This window comes from Entelurus aequoreus, linkage group LG05 (assembly GCF_033978785.1).
Source record: "Entelurus aequoreus isolate RoL-2023_Sb linkage group LG05, RoL_Eaeq_v1.1, whole genome shotgun sequence".
In the NCBI taxonomy this organism is placed as follows: Eukaryota; Metazoa; Chordata; class Actinopteri; order Syngnathiformes; family Syngnathidae; genus Entelurus; species Entelurus aequoreus.
In genome coordinates, this window is record NC_084735.1 from 7,394,729 (window position 1) to 7,413,751 (window position 19,023).

Below are 19,023 nucleotides of genomic sequence, written 5' to 3' on the forward strand. Positions count from 1 at the left end.
GGATTTGTATTTTAAACCACCTCGGATACTATATCCTCTTGAAAATGAGAGTCGAGAACGCGAAATGGACATTTAAAGTGACTTTTATCTCCACGACAATACATCGGCGAAACACTTTAGCTACGGAGCTAACGTGATAGCATCGTGCTTTAACTGCATATAGAAACAAAATAAATAAACCCCTCGACTGGAAGGATAGACAGAAAATCAACAATACTATTAAACCATGGACCTGTAACTACACGGTTAATGCTTTCCAGGCTGGCGAAGGTTAACAATGCTGTTGCTAACGACGCCATTGAAGCTAAATTAGCTGGGGAGCTAACGTGATAGCATCGGGCTCAAATGCAGATAAAAACAAAATACATAAACCCCTGACTGGAAGGATAGACAGAAGATCAACAATACTATTAAACCATGGACATGTAAATACACGGTTAATGCTTTCCAGCTTGGCGAAAAAATGCTGTTGCTAACGACGCCATTGAAGCTAACTTAGTATAACGGGACCTCACAGAGCTATGCTAAAAACATTAGCGCTCCACCTACGCCAGCCAGCCCTCATCTGCTCATCAACACCCGTGCTCACCTGCGTTCCAGCGATCGACGGCACGACGAAGGACTTCACCCGATCATCGGTGCGGTCGGCGGCTAGCGTCGGCTAGCGCGTCTGCTATCCAAGTCAAAGTCCTCCTGGTTGTGTTGCTGCAGCCAGCCGCTAATACACCGATCCCACCTACAGCTTTCTTCTTTGCAGTCTTCATTGTTCATTAAACAAATTGCAAAAGATTCACCAACACAGATGTCCAGAATACTGTGGAATTATGAGATGAAAACAGAGCTTTTTTGTATTGGATCCAATGGGGTACCAATATGTTTCACTGGCTACGTCACGCGCATACATAGACGTTTTCAACCGGAAGTTTAGCGGGAAATTTAAAATGTCACACTTGGCATGTGTTGCAATGTTAAGATGTCATCATTGATATATAAACTATCAGACTGCGTGGTCGCTAGTAGTGGCTTTCAGTAGGCCTTTAAGACAGCAGTGCTGACGACGTCGCAAAAAGGGGCGTTTACTTTGTCAACGTGGTCACTTATTTAAAGCCAATTCAAAACTGCAATGCAGCTTGTGCATTCATTGTAAAAGTAAACAAAACACAATAAATGGGCAGGAACTACAAAAACAAGAAAGTTCTTCGGACATCCGGGCTCTAGGGGAAATGTTCGGCTGCAATATCAACTTAAATTATTTTGTTGTTTTGGAAATATGCTCATAAATCTGTCACCAAGACCGCGGTCACAGCAACAGTAAATTAGCAATTATCTCTATGGACTTTTGAATGCTGCTGAACTAAACGTAAAACTATTCAAAATGTGCGATCAGCGGGAACATTTTATTTGAGTCATGAAGTCAATCCATCATAAAACAGTATTTGGTGATTGTGTTGCCAGCAGTGCTGACGACGCCGCAAAAAGGGGCGTTTACTTTGTCAACGTGGTCACTTATTTAAAGCCAATTCAAAACTGCTATGCTGCTTGTGCATTCATTGTAAAAGTCAACAAAACACAATAAATGGGCAGGAACTACAAAAACAGCAAAGTTCTTCGGACATCCGGTCTCCAGGGGAAATGTTCGGCTACAATATCTACTTGAATAATTTTGTTGTTTTGGAAATATGCTCATAAATCTGTCACCAAGACAGCAACCACGGCAACGGTAAATTAGCAATTATCTCTATGGACTTTTGAATGGACACCTGCTATGCGGCTTGTGCACTCATTGTAAAAGTCAACAAAACACAATAAATGGGCAGGAACTACAAAAACAACAAAGTTCTTTAGACATCCGTGCTCTAGGGGAAATGTTCGGCTACAATATCAACTTAAATTATTTGGTTGTTTTGGAAATATGCTCATAAATCTGTCACCAACACAGCAACCACAGCAACGGTAAATTAGCAATTATCTCTATGGACTTTTGAATGGACACCTGCTATGCGGCTTGTGCATTCATTGTAAAAGTCAACAAAACACAATAAATGGGCAGGAACTACAAAAACAAGAAAGTTCTTCGGACATCCGGGCTCTAGGGGAAATGTTCGGCTACAATATCAACTTAAATAATTTGGTTGTTTTGGAAATATGCTCATAAATCTGTCACCAAGACCGCGGTCAAGGCAACGGTAAATTAGCAATTATCTCTATGGACTTTTGAATGCTGCTGAACTAAACGTAAAACTATTCAAAATGTGCGATCAGCGGGAACATTTTATTTGAGTCATGAAGTCAATCCATCATAATACAGTATTTGGGGATTGTGTTGCCAGCAGTGCTGACGACGCCGCAAAAAGGGGCGTTTACTTTGTCAACGTGGTCACTTATTTAAAGCCAATTCAAAACTGCTATGCGGCTTGTGCATTCATTGTAAAAAATAAACACAACACAATAAATGGGCAGGAACTACAAAAACAGCAAAGTTCTTCGGACATCCGGTCTCTAGGGGAAATGTTCGGCTACAATATCAACTTAAATTATTTGGTTGTTTTGGAAATATGCTCATAAATCTGTCACCAAGACCGCGGTCACGGCAACGGTAAATTAGCAATTATCTCTATGGACTTTTGAATGGACACGGCCACCATGCTGCTGAACTAAGAAGTCCATCCATCCTAATCCAGTATTTGGTGATTGTGTTGCCAGTAGTGCTTAAACCCCTTTTGCTTTGGTTTTAGTGGTTTTTATTATTGCACATGCTTCATCCAGAGCAGTGGTCCCCAACCACCGATTGGTACCGGGCCGCGCAAGAAATTAAAAAAAAAAAAAATAATAATAATAATTAAATTAATCAAATCAACATAAAAAACACAATATATACATATTGTGTATGTCAATATAGATCAATACAGTCTGCAGGGATACAGTCCGTAAGCACACATGATTGTATTTCTTTATGGGGAAAAAAAATTAAAAAAAATAAAATAAAATAAAATTAAAAAAATATTATCATTTCATTTCATTATCATTATCATTATCAATCATTGGTCCGCCGGCGCAGTCCCGGCACACTTGTGGCTCAGCAGGTTGACCTTCTGAGTGAAGCCCTTGTCGCACACGCCGCAGCTGAAGGGTTTCTCCCCCGTGTGCGTCCTCATGTGGATCCGCACGTTGCCTTTGACGGAGAAGCTCTTGCCGCAGACGGCGCAGGCGTACGGCTTGTGGCCCGTGTGGATGCGCATGTGCGACGTCATGTTCACGCGCTGGCGGAAGCTCTTGGCGCAGAAGGGACAGGAGAAGGGTTTCTCCCCCGTGTGCCGCCGCGTGTGCGTCTTCAGGTAGTCCTTGCGGGCGAAGGTCTCGCCGCACACCGAGCAGCTGAAGGGTTTCTCCTGCGTGTGCGTCCGGGTGTGCTGCACCAGCGCCTGGCTGTGGATGAAGCCGCTGCCGCACACCGAGCAGCGGTAGGGTTTCTCCCCCGTGTGCGTGCGCATGTGCTTGACCAGGTCGCCCTTCTGCCGGGAGCTTTTCCCGCACACCGAGCACACGTAGGGTTTCTCCCCCGAGTGCGTCTTCTTGTGTCTTTTCAGGCGAAGGGCGTTCAGGAAGCTTTTCCCGCACTCGGAGCAGGTGGTGGATGCCCCGCCCCCTCCGCCACTGGCCGCCTCGGGACTGGTCTCCGAGGCGGCGGCGCCGGAGCGAATCCACTCCTCATCGCTGCCATCGCTCTGGAGGTCGGCGGGAGAATGAACGTCATCCTCTCCGTCCTCCTCGCTCTTCACGGAAACCATGGCAACGTCCTCCTCTTCCTCTTTGATGTGCGCAGACTCCTCCTCTTCCTCTTTTCCCACAATCACCTGCTGCACTTCCTGCTCACGCTCTAAAACACAGCAAGTACACGTGTGAGTACTAATAAAGTACTATCTACTTACAGTACTACTTCATGTGTGTGTGTATTACTCTGCTTACACAGTGCAATATACTGCTGTATAGTAGTCCAATTCACTTTCATAATCTTATCTAGTTTGGGGTCAAGGGTGAGCTGTAACCTTTGTTACAATTTATAAGTAAATATATTTGTAACCTTTGTTACAAGTTATAACTACATATATGTAACACGTGTTACAAGTTATAAGTAAATACATATTTGTGTAACCTTTGTTACGAGTTATAAATAAATAAATATTTTTGTGACCTTTTTACAAGTTTTAAATACATATTTGTAACCTTTGTTACAAGTTGTAAGTAAATACATATTTTTGTGACCTTTTTACAAGTTTTAAATACATATTTGTAACCTTTGTTACAAGTTGTAAGTAAATAAATATTTTTCTAACCTTTGTTACAAGTTATAAATATATTAGTAACATTTGTTACAACTTATAAAATATTTTTGTAACCTTTGTTACAAGTTATAAATAATTAAATATATATGTAACCTTTGTTACAAGTTATACATAATTAAATATATATGTAACCTTTGTTACAAGTTATAAATAAATATATATGTAACCTTTGTTACAAGTTATAAATAGATATATGTAACCTTTGTTACAAGTTATAAATAATTAAATATATATGTAACCTTTGTTACAAGTTATAAGTAAATAAATATTTTTGTAACCTTTGTTACAAGTTATAAGTAAATACATATATTTGTAACCATTGTTACAAGTTATAACTACATATATGTAACATGTGTTACAAGTTATAAGTAAATACATATTTGTGTAACCTTTGTTACAAGTTATAAATAAATAAATATTTTTGTGACCTTTTTACAAGTTTTAAATACATATGTGTAACCTTTGTTGCAAGTTATAAGTAAATACATATTTTTGTGACCTTTTTACAAGTTTTAAATACATATTTGTAACCTTTGTTACAAGTTGTAAGTAAATAAATATTTTTGTAACCTTTGTTACAAGTTATAAATAATTAAATATATATGTAACCTTTGTTACAAGTTATAAATAATTAAATATATATGTAACCTTTGTTACAAGTTATAAATAAATATATATGTAACCTTTGTTACAAGTTATAAATAATTAAATATATATGTAACCTTTGTTACAAGTTATAAATAATTAAATATATATGTAACCTTTGTTACAAGTTATAAATAATTAAATATATATGTAACCTTTGTTACAAGTTATAAATAAATATATATGTAACCTTTGTTACAAGTTATAAATAATTAAATATATATGTAACCTTTGTTACAAGTTATAAGTAAATAAATATTTTTGTAACCTTTGTTACAAGTTATAAATATATTAGTAACATTTGTTACAACTTATAAAATATTTTTGTAACCTTTGTTTCAAGTTATAAATAGATATATGCAACCTTTGTTACAAGTTATACATAATTAAATATATATGTAACCTTTGTTACAATTTATAAATAATTAAATATATGTAACCTTTGTTACAAGTTATCAGTAAATAAATATTTTTGTAACCTTTGTTACAAGTTATAAATATATTAGTAACATTTGTTACAACTTATAAAATATTTTTGTAACCTTTGTTACAAGTTATAAATAATTAAATATATATGTAACCTTTGTTACAAGTTATAAATAATTAAATATATATGTAACCTTTGTTACAAATTATAAATAAATATATATGTAACCTTTGTTACAAGTTATAAATAATTAAATACATATGTAACCTTTGTTACAAGTTATAAGTAAATAAATATTTTTGTAACCTTTGTTACAAGTTATAAATATATTAGTAACATTTGTTACAACTTATAAAATATTTTTGTAACCTTTGTTTCAAGTTATAAATAAATAGATATATGCAACCTTTGTTACAAGTTATAAATAATTAAATATATATGTAACCTTTGTTACAAGTTATACATAATTAAATATATATGTAACCTTTGTTACAATTTATAAATAATTAAATATATGTAACCTTTGTTACAAATTATAAATAGATATATGTAACCTTTGTTACCGGTTATAAATAATTAAATATATATGTAACCTTTGTTACAAGTTATACATAATTAAATATATATGTAACCTTTGTTACAGTTTATAAATAATTAAATATATGTAACCTTTGTTACAAATTATAAATAGATATATGTAACCTTTGTTACCGGTTATAAATAATTAAATATATATGTAACCTTTGTTACAAGTTATACATAATTAAATATATATGTAACCTTTGTTACAAGTTATAACTACATATTAGTAACATTTGTTACAACTTGTAAAAAAATGTAACTTTTGTTACAAGTTTTAAATAAATAGATATATGTAACCTTTGTTACAAGTTATAAATAATTAAAAATATATGTAACCTCTGTTACAAGTTATAAATAGATATATGTAACCTTTGTTACAAGTTATAAATAATTAAATATATATGTAACCTTTGTTACAAGTTATAAATAATTAAATATATATGTAACCTCTGTTACAAGTTATAAATAAATATATATATATAATCTTTGTTACAAGCTATAATTATATGGATATATGTAACCTTTGTTACAAGTTATAAATATATTAGTAACATTTGTTACAACTTATAAAATATTTTTGTAACCTTTGTTACAAGTTATAAATAATTAAATATATATGTAACCTTTGTTACAAGTTATAAATAATTAAATATATATGTAACCTTTGTTACAAATTATAAATAAATATATATGTAACCTTTGTTACAAGTTATAAATAATTAAATACATATGTAACCTTTGTTACAAGTTATAAGTAAATAAATATTTTTGTAACCTTTGTTACAAGTTATAAATATATTAGTAACATTTGTTACAACTTATAAAATATTTTTGTAACCTTTGTTTCAAGTTATAAATAAATAGATATATGCAACCTTTGTTACAAGTTATAAATAATTAAATATATATGTAACCTTTGTTACAAGTTATACATAATTAAATATATATGTAACCTTTGTTACAGTTTATAAATAATTAAATATACGTAACCTTTGTTACAAATTATAAATAGATATATGTAACCTTTGTTACCGGTTATAAATAATTAAATATATATGTAACCTTTGTTACAAGTTATACATAATTAAATATATATGTAACCTTTGTTACAAGTTATAACTACATATTAGTAACATTTGTTACAACTTGTAAAAAAATGTTGTAACTTTTGTTACAAGTTTTAAATAAATAGATATATGTAACCTTTGTTACAAGTTATAAATAATTAAAAATATATGTAACCTCTGTTACAAGTTATAAATAGATATATGTAACCTTTGTTACAAGTTATAAATAATTAAATATATATGTAACCTTTGTTACAAGTTATAAATAATTAAATATATATGTAACCTCTGTTACAAGTTATAAATAAATATATATATATAATCTTTGTTACAAGCTATAATTATATGGATATATGTAACCTTTGTTACAAGTTATAAATATATTAGTAACATTTGTTACAACTTATAAAATATTTTTGTAACCTTTGTTACAAGTTAAATAAATAGATATATGTAAACTTTGTTACATGTTATAAATAATTAAATATTTATGTAACCTTTGTTACAAGTTATAAATAATTAAATATATGTGTAACCTTTGTTACAAGTTATAAATAATTAAATATGTGTAACCTTTGTTACAAATTATAAATAGATATATATAACCTTTGTTACCGGTTATAAATAATTAAATATATATGTAACCTTTGTTACAAGTTATACATAATTAAATATATATGTAACCTTTGTTACAATTTATAAATAATTAAATATATGTAACCTTTGTTACAAAATATAAATAGATATATGTAACCTTTGTTACCGGTTATAATTAAATATATATGTAACCTTTGTTACAAGTTATACATAATTAAATATGTATGTAACCTTTGTTACAAGTTATAACTACATATTAGTAACAGTTGTTACAACTTATAAAAAAAATGTTGTAACCTTTGTTACAAGTTATAAGTAAATAGATATATGTAACCTTTGTTACAAGTTATAAATAATTAAAAATATATGTAACCTCTGTTACAAGTTATAAATAAATAGATATATGTAACCTCTGTTACAAGTTATAAATAGATGTATGTAACCTCTGTTACAAGTTATAAATAATTAAATATATATGTAACCTCTGTTACAAGTTATAAATAGATATATGTAACCTCTGTTACAAGCTATAATTATATAGATATATGTAATCTTTGTTACAAGTTATAAATAATGAAATACATATGTAATCTTTGTTACAAGTTACAACTTCTGTAACCTACTTAGGCCACAAAGTTGGCGTCGGTGTTGCACTTCCGGTGTGAGTGATTCCAAGCGGAAGTAAAAACCTGCCTGACTGCGCTGGACTCTGCGTCTTCCCCTGGTTGCAAGGCTCCATGTCCTCCCGCATGTCAGCCTGCATGTCAGCCTGCATGTCAGCCCGCATGTCACCCGCCATGTCCGCCTGCTTGACGCGGTCCTCCCGCACGATGACTTCCTCCAGCAGCGCCACGATGTCGTCGGCGGCCGCCGCCAGCAACTCGCTGAGCAGCGACCTGAGCAGCGGAAGTCGCGCCGCGCCTCCTTCGTCTTCTTTCTGCAGCCTCAGCAGGAAATCCTCCGCCGCGGCGCTCAGACGTTGACGCACCGACGCCCGCAGCCGCCGCACGGCGCACATCGGAGCGGCTTTAGTGCGGAGAGACAGACGCCGCACGCCGCCGCCGCAGTTCCGCCTCGGCAAAGAAGCACTTCCGGGGACGCGAGGAGGCGCTGGACGGAGCAGCGACGCCTGCTGGAAGGAAGGAAGATGACACGCCAAACAACCGGAAGTGACAGATTCCAGTCTTATCGCACTTTAAAGATGGAATCTTAAAACGTCTTTTATTTTATTGGAATGAAAGGTGATTTTTATATGTATTTTATTTTATTAAACCCAAATAAATGATCGATTTTTAAAACCTATTTTTTATTGAACTTAAACAAAGATGGATTATTAAAATGTATTTTATTTTATTCAACTTATATACACGATGGATTTGTTATATGTATTTTATTCTATTGAATTTAAAAAAAACCTAAATAAACAAAGATGGAATTTCAGAATGTTTTAGTTTTTTTTACTTAAACAAAGATTATATTTTTTAAATGTATTTTTTTTATTGAAATATATACAAATGGATTTAATACATTGATTTTTAAAAGGTATTTTATTTTATCGAACCTAAAAAAGATGGAGTTTTATTACTTATTTTATTTTATAGATCTTATTTATTACATTTATTTTCGAAATGTATATTCTTTTATTGAACTTAAAATTATGGATTTTTAAAAAGTATTTTATTTTATTGAACTTAAATTGACTAAATTGATTCTTAAAATATTTTTTATTTTATTGAATTTAAATTGACTAAATTGATTCTTAAAATATTTTTTATTTTATTGAATTTAAACTAAGATGGATTTTTTTTTAAATAATTCTATTTTATAGAACTTTGATTTTTGAAAGGTATTTTATTTTAGTAAACTAAAAAAAGATGGATTTTTAAAATGTATTCTATTTAATGAACTTCAATTTAATTAAAAAAAGATGGATCATTAAAATCTTTTTTTTTTATTGTAATGAAAAGCGATTTTTGATATGTATTTTATTTTATTAAACCTAAATAAACGATTTAAAATGTGTTTTTTTATTGAACTTAAACAAAGTGGTTTATAAAAATGTATTCTATTTTATTGAACTTAAATACACGTTTTATTTTTTTCATTTTATTAAACATAAAAGACATGGATTTTTAAAATGTATTCTATTTAATGAACATGAATTTAATTTAAAAAAAATTTAAAAGGTATTTTATTTTATTGAACTTAAAAATTGATTATTAAAATGTATTTTATTTTATTGTAATGAAAAGCGATTTTTCTATGTATCTTATTTTATTAAACCTAAATAAATGATCGATTTTTTAAATGTATTTTTTATTGAACTTAAACAAAGATGGAATCTTAAAACGTATTTTATTGTAATAAAAGGCGATTTTTATATTTATTTTATTTTATTAAACCCAAATAAACGATAAGACTTTTCAAATGTATTTTTTATTGAACTTAAAGATGAATTATTAAAATGTATTTTATTTTATTCAACTTAAATACACGATTAATTTTTTATATGTATTTTATTTTATTCAACTTAAATTGAATACATTGATTTTTAGAATGTATTTTATTTTATTGAATTGAAATAAAAAGTATGTATTTTTAAAATGTATTTTTTATTGATCTTAGACAAAGATGGAATGTATTTTATTTTATTGTAATGAAAAGCGATTTTTCTATGTATCTTATTTTATTAAACCTAAATAAATTATCAATTTTTTAAATTCATTTTTTATTGAACTTAAACAAAGATGGTTTATTAAAATGTATTTTAATTTATTCAACTTAAATACAAGATTGATTTTGTATCTGTATTTTTTTTATTTAACTTAAAAAACGTAAATAAACAAAGATGGATTTTTTAAAATGTATTTTTATTTTATTTTAATTTAAACAAAGATGGATTTTTTTTTTAAATATTTATAATTTATTGAACTTCAATTGAATACATTGATTTTTAAAAGGTATTTTATTTTATTAAACTTCAAAAAGATGGATATTTAAAATGTATTCTATTTAATGAACTTAAATTTAATTTTTAAAAAAATGTAAAAGGTATTTTATTTTATTGAACCTAAAGATGGATTATTAAAAATGTTTTTATTTTATCGAATACACGATTGATTTTTTGTATGAATTTTATTTTATTGGACTTAAAAAACGTTAATAAACAAAGATAGAATTTCAAAATGTATTCTATTTTATTGAACTTGAATTTAATACATTTATTTTTTAAATGTATTCTATTTCTTTGAAGTCAAATAAAAATAAATGTGACATGTATTCTTTCTTGCTTTTTTAAACATTTTCTGTATGTTTTTTTCCCTCATGTTTTATGACGTTTTTGTCCTCATGTTTTATGACGTTTTTGTCCTCATGTTTTATGACGTTTTTGTCCTCATGTTTTATGACGTTTTTGTCATGGCAACGCCCGCAGGAGGTCTTCGAGAATACATTTGAATGTTTCGGAGTGAAAGCAGCACATCTGTTCTAAAAAAGTGTTTCTGCTTCCATCTAGCGGCGCATGTTGGTCATTACACCTAAAAGTGAATCCTGAATTATGACCACAGAACTTTCCTCCAGAAGGTCTTATCTTTGTCCAGGTGATGTCAGGTGAAACAAAACTGGAGCTGTTTGGCCACAATACCCAACAATATGTTTGGAGGAGAAAAGGTGAGGCCTTTAATCCCAGGAACACCATGCCTACCGTCAAGCATGGTGGTGGTAGTATTACGCTCTGGGCCTGTTTTGCTGCCAATGGAACTGCTGCTTTAAATGGGACAATGATAAAGGAGGATTAGCTCCAAATTGTTCAGGACAAGCTGAAATCATCAGCCCGGAGGTTGGGTCTTGGGCGCAGTTGGGTGTTCCAACAGGACAATGACCCCAAACACACCTCAAAAGTGGTCAAGGAATGGCTAAATCAGGCTAGAATGAAGGTTTTAGAATGGCCTTCCCAAAGTCCTGACTTAAAGGTGTGGACAATGCTGAAGAAACAAGTCCATGTCAGAAAAGCAACACATTTAGCTGAACTGCACCAATTTTGTGGTCAACAATTCCAGCAGAAGCTTGTGGATGGCTACCAAAAGCGCCTTATTGCAGGTAAACTTGCCAAGGGACATGTAAGCAAATATTAACATTGCTGTATGTATACTTTTGACCCTCACATTTTCAGTAGACCCATAATAAATTAATTGCGGAGGAGGGCGTGGTCGGCGCGCCTCCTGCAGGAATGGGGTGTTTATGGCCCGGCCTCGAAGCCAGCGGAAGATGAGTAGATTGCCCAGCTGGGGCTGATTATCTGTCGCCCTTATTAGCAGCAGCCGGCACGAGACACGGGGTTGGAGTTGGCGCCAGAGAAAGACACAAGAACAGAGACACGCTGGACTGAAAAGTCCCAAAAATATATTTTTGGAAAGCAATCCCAGCATGTGGGCATGACAATAAAAACTTTGGACCACGACTGTGTATTAATGATGATTAAGTGTTCATTTTTGGGGGGGTTTTCGTTGTGTTGTACTTTGTAGCTGTATATAGAAATGGCGCCACTGAAGTGTCTTATTGCATCAGCTCTGTGCTTTCTTTTTTAATGTCTTTTATGTCCTTTTTGTTTCTTGATGCTTCGCCTTACTTTTTTTTAAGTAATAAAGGCACTGGCGTACGTACAAGGGCGTGCTCGGACTGGACTCCGCGTCAGGTCCACCAAACCTTGTTTGGACGCCAACATTGGACCGAGTTCCTCGCACCTCGTCCCGCCCAGCATGAAGCTCACTATTGCCCTGGTCTTGGCCATGGGAGTCGCCAGCGGGCACCCGGGTGGCACCACTGCCAGCCTGGGTGACAACAGTCCCACCGGTAGGAAAAATGTAATGTTCTTTCCCGGTTCTTTCTCAGCGTTGTTGAAAAGGCTTGAGAAGGTCAAAGTGTGTCCCTCATATACATATATATATATATATATATATATATAAAGTAAATATTTTGTCTAAAAGTTAAACGATGAAATGAAGAGTGTAGCCGGACGTCACACGAGTCTTTGTGTCCTTGTCCCTGCAGACACACAATGCGAGACCTCAGCCAAGGCAGACATCGTGCTGCTGATCGACGGCTCCTGGAGTATCGGCCGCCTCAACTTTAAAACAATTCGCAACTTCATCGCCCGCTTGGTCAGCGTCTTTGACATCGGCCCCGATAATGTCCAGATCGGTAAGTCCGCACACCACTCACTACTACTACTGTAGTACTACTGCTAGTGCTAGCACAACCACTACTATGATTACTTTTACTATTAATACTACTTCCAAGTCCCAGTCCGTGGTTCTCTCCCGGAAAATTGTGGTGTGCCATGTCCGTGTGGGACGATATCCTCCTGCCCCAGGTGGAGGAGTTCAAGGACCTTGGAGTCTTGCTCACGAGTGAGTGAAGAGTGGATCGTGAGATCAGCAGGCGGATCAGTGCGGCGTTTGCAGAGATGTGCACCCTGAATCCGTCCGTGGTGGTGAAGAGGGAGCTGAGCCAGGTGGCAAAGCGTCAGACCAGCTCTTCCTCCCAGGGAATCTAAATTACTGGTCAATCCCAAGTTCTTTCGATGACATATATGCTGAGTAAGAAGGACCACCAAGACAGAATAGGAATATTATCAAGTTTTACTAAAGCTTTAGGAGAACCCCCTAGACCAATACATTCATATTGGCTATTCTAGTTGATCTGACATGTAAACAGAAAAGCCAACTCCTTGCACACAAAGAAAGCTCCCATCTCTCCCCCTCGCAACACTGATAAGAAAAGAGTGGGGGTTGTATTTCACATTCTGATGGTTTAAGACACTAAACAGACCTGTGAACACAAGAGAAACTAGTAGAACATACAAAGGAAAGGTACTAGGTGCTCTAAACATGGCTATGTAAAAAGAAAGAACTCTTAGACATATATGCGTTCTCCACACTCTCAATTTTCTGGTCGATTCCTAGCCTCACCTATGGTCATGAGCTTTAAGTTATGACCGAAAAGACAAGATCACGGGTAGAAGCGGCCAAAATGAGTGTCCTCTGTCGGGTGGCGGGGATCTCTCCTCTGGATAGGTACAGAAGCCTCCATTCCGGAGGAGCTCAGGGTGAAGCCGCTGCTCCTCCACATGGAGAAAAGCCAGATGAGTTGGTTCGGGCATCTGGTCAGAATGCCCCCTCCCAGACGCCTGCCTGGGGAGGTGTGTCAGGCATGTCCAACCGGTAGGTCAGACTCAGGACACGTTGGAGAAGCTATGTCTCCCGGCTGGCCTGGGAACACCTCAGGATTGCCCGGGAAGAGCTAGACCAAGTGGCGGGGGAGAGGGAAGTCTGGGCTTCTCTGCTAAGGCTGCTGCCCTCACAACCCGACAAAGATCGATGGATGTTAATACTACTCTAGGAACACCTAAGGATTGCCCGGGAAGAGCTATACCAAGTGGCGGGGGAGAGGGAAGTCCTGGCTTCTCTTCTAAGGCTGCTGCCCTCACAACCCGAGAAAGATGGATGGATGTTAATACTACTCTGGGAACACCTTAAGGATTGCATGGGAATGGAGGACATGTTTTATGTGTTGGGACGGAATTCATCTACAGTTTTTTGTTCTCTGTCCACTCGCCACAGACTGATCGCCCATGCCAGGTTTTCCAGAGTTGTCGGATCAATCCAACGTTGAGAAAGTGGTTATTGTGCTGTGTGCAGGTCTGGTTCAGTACAGCGGAGACCCTAACACGGAGTGGCACCTAAACGCTCACCCCACCAAGGCGTCCCTGCTGAAGGCCGTGGCCAACCTGCCTTACAAAGGAGGAAACACCATGACTGGTGACAAGCTAGCGTCCTCATTGTGGATTGGTCCGAAAGGGATTTGACTCCTCCCCTTCCTGTGCTGCAGGGATGGCTCTGAGCTACATCCTCCAGAACAACTTCAGACGCCATGCGGGAATGCGCCAAGACTCTCGTAAAATCGTCATCCTGATCACAGATGGAAAGTCACAGGATGAAGTTGTCACCCACTGGCAGAACCGGACAGAGACCGGCATGGAGCTCTACGCCATTGGTAAGTCGTCATGAGGCGGAGCCAAAAATTCTATTTTCACTTTTTTTTTTTTTTTTACCAGGTGTGAAGAACGCTGACGAGAATGAGCTTCGGTCCCTCGCCAGCGACCCCCTTGAGAATCACATGTACAACGTCAACGACTTCAAGTTTCTGCCGGACATCTTGGATGACCTCACCCTCAACCTCTGTAACAGCATCAAGGGCTCAGGTGGGACCCGCCCCAATGACATTTTACGGGCGCAGACTATATATATATCCATCCATCCATCCATTTCCTACCGCTTGTCCCTTTTGGGATATATATAGAGAGAGAGAGACTAAATATAGCAAGGTGAGTAACGGCATGTAGTTAGTGTAGCAAGGTGAGTAACTACATGTAGTTTGTGTAGCAAGGTGAGTAACTACATGTAGTTAGTGTAGCAAGGTGAGTAACTGCATGTAGTTAGTGTAGCAAGGTGAGTAACTGCATGTAGTTAGTGTAGCAAGGTGAGTAACTGCATGTAGTTAGTGTAGCAAGGTGAGTAGCTGCATGTAGTTAGTGTAGCAAGGTGAGTAGCTGCATGTAGTTAGTGTAACAAAGTTAGTAACTGTATGTAGTTAGTGTAGCAAGGTGAGTAACTGCATGTAGTTAGTGTAGCAAGGTGAGTAACTTCATGTAGTTAGTGTAGCAAGGTGAGTAACTGCATGTAGTTAGTGTGGCAAGGTGAGTAACTTCATGTGGTTAGTGTAGCAAGGTGAGTAACTGCATGTAGTTAGTGTAGCAAGGTGAGTAACTGCATGTAGTTAGTGTAGCAAGGTGAGTAACTGCATGTAGTTAGTGTAGCAAGGTGAGTAACTGCATGTAGTTAGTGTGGCAAGGTGAGTAACTACATGTGGTTAGTGTAGCAAGGTGAGTAACTGCATGTAGTTAGTGTAGCAAGGTGAGTAACTTCATGTAGTTAGTGTAGCAAGGTGAGTAACTGCATGTAGTTAGTGTAGCAAGGTGAGTAATGGCATGTAGTTAGTGTAGCAAGGTGAGTAACTGCATGTAGTTAGTGTAGCAAGGTGGGTAACTGCATGTAGTTAATGTAGCAAGGTGAGTAACTGCATGTAGTTAGTGTAGCAAGGTGAGTAACTTCATGTAGTTAGTGTAGCAAGGTGGGTAACTGCATGTAGTTAGTGTAGCAAGGTGAGTAACTGCATGTAGTCAGTGTAGCGAGGTGAGTAACTGCATGTAGTTAGTGTAGCGAGGTGAGTAACTGCATGTAGTTAGTGCAGCGAGGTGAGTAACTGCATGTAGTTGGTGTAGCAAGGTGCATGTAGTTAGTGTAGCAAGGTGAGTAACTGCATGTAGTTAGTGTAGCAAGGTGAGTAACTGCATGTAGTTAGTGTAGCAAGGTGAGTAACTTCATGTAGTTAGTGTAGCAAGGTGAGTAACTACATGTAGTTAGTGTAGCAAGGTGAGTAACTGCATGTAGTTAGTGTAGCAAGGTGAGTAACTACATGTAGTTAGTGTAGCAAGAGGATTTAGTGATATTGTTGATGATTTAGTGATATTGTTGACGATTTAGTGATATTGTTGATGATTTAGTGATGTTGACGATTTAGTGATATTGTTGACGATTTAGTGATATTGTTGACGATTTAGTGACATTGTTGACGATTTAGTGATATTGTTGATGATTTAGTGATATTGTTGACGATTTAGTGATATTGTTGATGATTTAGTGATATTGTTTATGATTTAGTTATGTTGTGGATGATTTAGTGATATCCTTGATTTAGTGATATTGTTGATGATTTAGTGATATTGTTGATGATTTAGTGATACTGTTGATGATTTAGTGATATTGTTGATGATTTAGTGATGTTGTTGATGATTTAGTGATATTGTTGATGATTTAGTGATGTTGATGATTTAGTGATATTGTTGATGATTTAGTGATATTGTACATGATTTAGTGATATTGTTGATGATTTAGTGATATTGTTGATGGTTTAGTGATATTGTTGATGATTTAGTGATATTGTTGATGATTTAGTGATATTGTACATGATTTAGTGATATTGTTGATGATTTAGTGATATTGTTGACGATTTAGTGATATTGTTGACGATTTAGTGACATTGTTGACGATTTAGTGATATTGTTGATGGTTTAGTGATATTGTTGACGATTTAGTGATATTGTTGATGATTTAGTTATGTTGTGGATGATTTAGTGATATCCTTGATTTAGTGATATTGTTGATGATTTAGTGATATTGTTGATGATTTAGTGATACTGTTGATGATTTAGTGATATTGTTGATGATTTAGTGATATTGTTGATGATTTAGTGATACTGTTGATGATTTAGTGATATTGTTGATGATTTAGTGATACTGTTGATGATTTAGTGATATTGTTGATGATTTAGTGATACTGTTGATGATTTAGTGATATTGTTGATGATTTAGTGATGTTGTTGATGATTTAGTGATATTGTTGATGATTTAGTGATGTTGATGATTTAGTGATATTGTTGATGATTTAGTGATATTGTTGATGATTTAGTGATATTGTACATGATTTAGTGATATTGTTGATGATTTAGTGATATTGTTGATGGTTTAGTGATATTGTTGATGATTTAGTGATATTGTTGATGATTTAGTGATATTGTACATGATTTAGTGATATTGTTGATGATTTAGTGATATTGTTGACGATTTAGTGATATTGTTGACGATTTAGTGACATTGTTGACGATTTAGTGATATTGTTGATGATTTAGTGATATTGTTGACGATTTAGTGATATTGTTGATGATTTAGTGATATTGTTGATGATTTAGTTATGTTGTGGATGATTTAGTGATATCCTTGATTTAGTGATATTTTTGATGATTTAGTGATACTGTTGATGATTTAGTGATATTGTTGACGATTTAGTGATGTTGTTGATGATTTAGTGATATTGTTGATGATTTAGTGATATTGTTGATGATTTAGTGATACTGTTGATGATTTAGTGATATTGTACATGATTTAGTGATATTGTTGATGGTTTAGTGATATTGTTGATGGTTTAGTGATATTGTTGATGATTTAGTGATGTTGATGATTTAGTGATATTGTTGATGATTTAGTGATGAGAGCAATAAAACAGAATAACAGCATGAAAGTAAACCATCGGTCTGATACTGATACCGACCTTTGTGTCGATACCAGACGTGGATGGAAGCGTCACCAAGGGCTGCGTGGCCAAGGAGGCGGCCTGCCACCCGAGAGGCACCGTGAAGTGGATGTTGTGCAAGACCCGCCTGTGTAACGGGGCCCCCCGCCAGCCCGGGGCCTCGGCCCTGCTCCTGCTTGCTGCCGCCGCCGCCATCTTGACTCTGCTGGTGGAGGTGCTGCAGTGAAACAGCCGCCACAAAATGTCACCTGAGCAACAACACCCGAGTGTCACATATTTACCTTTTGATGCAATCACAAATTAAATCACTACAGTTTGAGTGAGTGAATCTGGAGAAATGATATTACGCACCTTGGATCCCTCAGGCGCTACTGCATCAAAAAGCCACATCAGTGTGTAAAGGATATCACCACATGGGCTCAGGAACACTTCAGAAAACCACTGTCAGTAACTACAGTTGGTCGCTACATCTGTGAGTGCAAGTTAAAACTCTACTATGCAAAGCCAAAGCCATTTATCAACAACACCCAGAAACAAGGTATATATGTTTGTAGGTATATAAAGTATATACAACCGGTGCAATGGACGTCGAGTGGATCTAGCATAATATTTAAAAGCTACAAACAGTATAGGTATATATATATATATATAGGTATAAATGTATATAAAGGTATATACAGTAGCGGTATATACAGTATATGTATATATTTATATAGGATGTATATACATTGTCAAATGTTAAGGTGGTATTATTAAATAGGTGTGTAATTGTTTGGTTGTCAAATGTTAAGGTGGTATTATTAAATAAGTGTATAATTGTTTGGTTGTCAAAAGTTAAGGTGGTATTATTAAATAGGTGTATAATTGGTTGTCAAATGTTAAGGTGGTACTATTAAAATAGGTGTATAATTGGTTGTCAAATGTTAAGGTGGTATTATTAAATAGGTGTATAATTGGTTGTCAAATGTTCAGGTGGTATTATTAAATAGGTATATAATTGGTTGTCAAATGTTCAGGTGGTATTATTAAATAGGTATATAATTGGTTGTCAAATGTTAAGGTGGTATTATTAAATAGGTGTATAATTGGTTGTCAAATGTTAAGGTGGTATTATTAAATAGGTGTATAATTGGTTGTCAAATGTTAAGGTGGT

At 35.0% G+C, this 19,023-nt stretch overlaps 2 protein-coding genes across 2 annotated transcripts; one reads left to right on the forward strand and one right to left on the reverse strand.

Moving 5' to 3' along the window:
* Positions 1-995: 995 nt before the first annotated feature.
* LOC133650101 (zinc finger protein 135-like) lies at positions 996-8,871 on the reverse strand. Its single transcript, XM_062046928.1, has 2 exons — positions 8,355-8,871; positions 996-3,877 (listed from the first exon to the last, which is right to left on the reverse strand). Exons 1-2 carry the CDS (start codon positions 8,677-8,679, stop codon positions 3,039-3,041), a joined length of 1,164 nt encoding a protein of 387 aa, XP_061902912.1. The 5' UTR covers positions 8,680-8,871; the 3' UTR covers positions 996-3,038.
* A 2,755-nt stretch (positions 8,872-11,626) lies between these two features.
* LOC133649579 (collagen alpha-1(XII) chain-like) lies at positions 11,627-18,513 on the forward strand. The gene is made up of 7 exons (XM_062046178.1): positions 11,627-11,759; positions 12,300-12,512; positions 12,711-12,860; positions 14,360-14,479; positions 14,550-14,714; positions 14,776-14,922; positions 17,906-18,513. Exons 1-7 carry the CDS (start codon positions 11,642-11,644, stop codon positions 18,094-18,096), a joined length of 1,104 nt encoding a protein of 367 aa, XP_061902162.1. The 5' UTR covers positions 11,627-11,641; the 3' UTR covers positions 18,097-18,513.
* Positions 18,514-19,023: the final 510 nt, after the last annotated feature.

Bases quoted from the DNA above. Each gene is read 5' to 3' on its own strand.
- LOC133650101 (XM_062046928.1), bottom strand. From the start codon at position 8,679: ATGTGCGCCGTGCGGCGGCTGCGGGCGTCGGTGCGTCAACGTCTGAGC. The intron at 3,878-8,354 runs GCAGGTTTTTAC...GCTGTGTTTTAG, and splicing joins GCAGAGTCCAGCGCAGTCAG to AGCGTGAGCAGGAAGTGCAG.
- LOC133649579 (XM_062046178.1), top strand. From the start codon at position 11,642: ATGCTGAAGAAACAAGTCCATGTCAGAAAAGCAACACATTTAGCTGAA. The intron at 12,861-14,359 runs GTAAGTCCGCAC...TGCTGTGTGCAG, and splicing joins CCCCGATAATGTCCAGATCG to GTCTGGTTCAGTACAGCGGA. The intron at 14,480-14,549 runs GTGACAAGCTAG...CCTGTGCTGCAG, and splicing joins AGGAGGAAACACCATGACTG to GGATGGCTCTGAGCTACATC.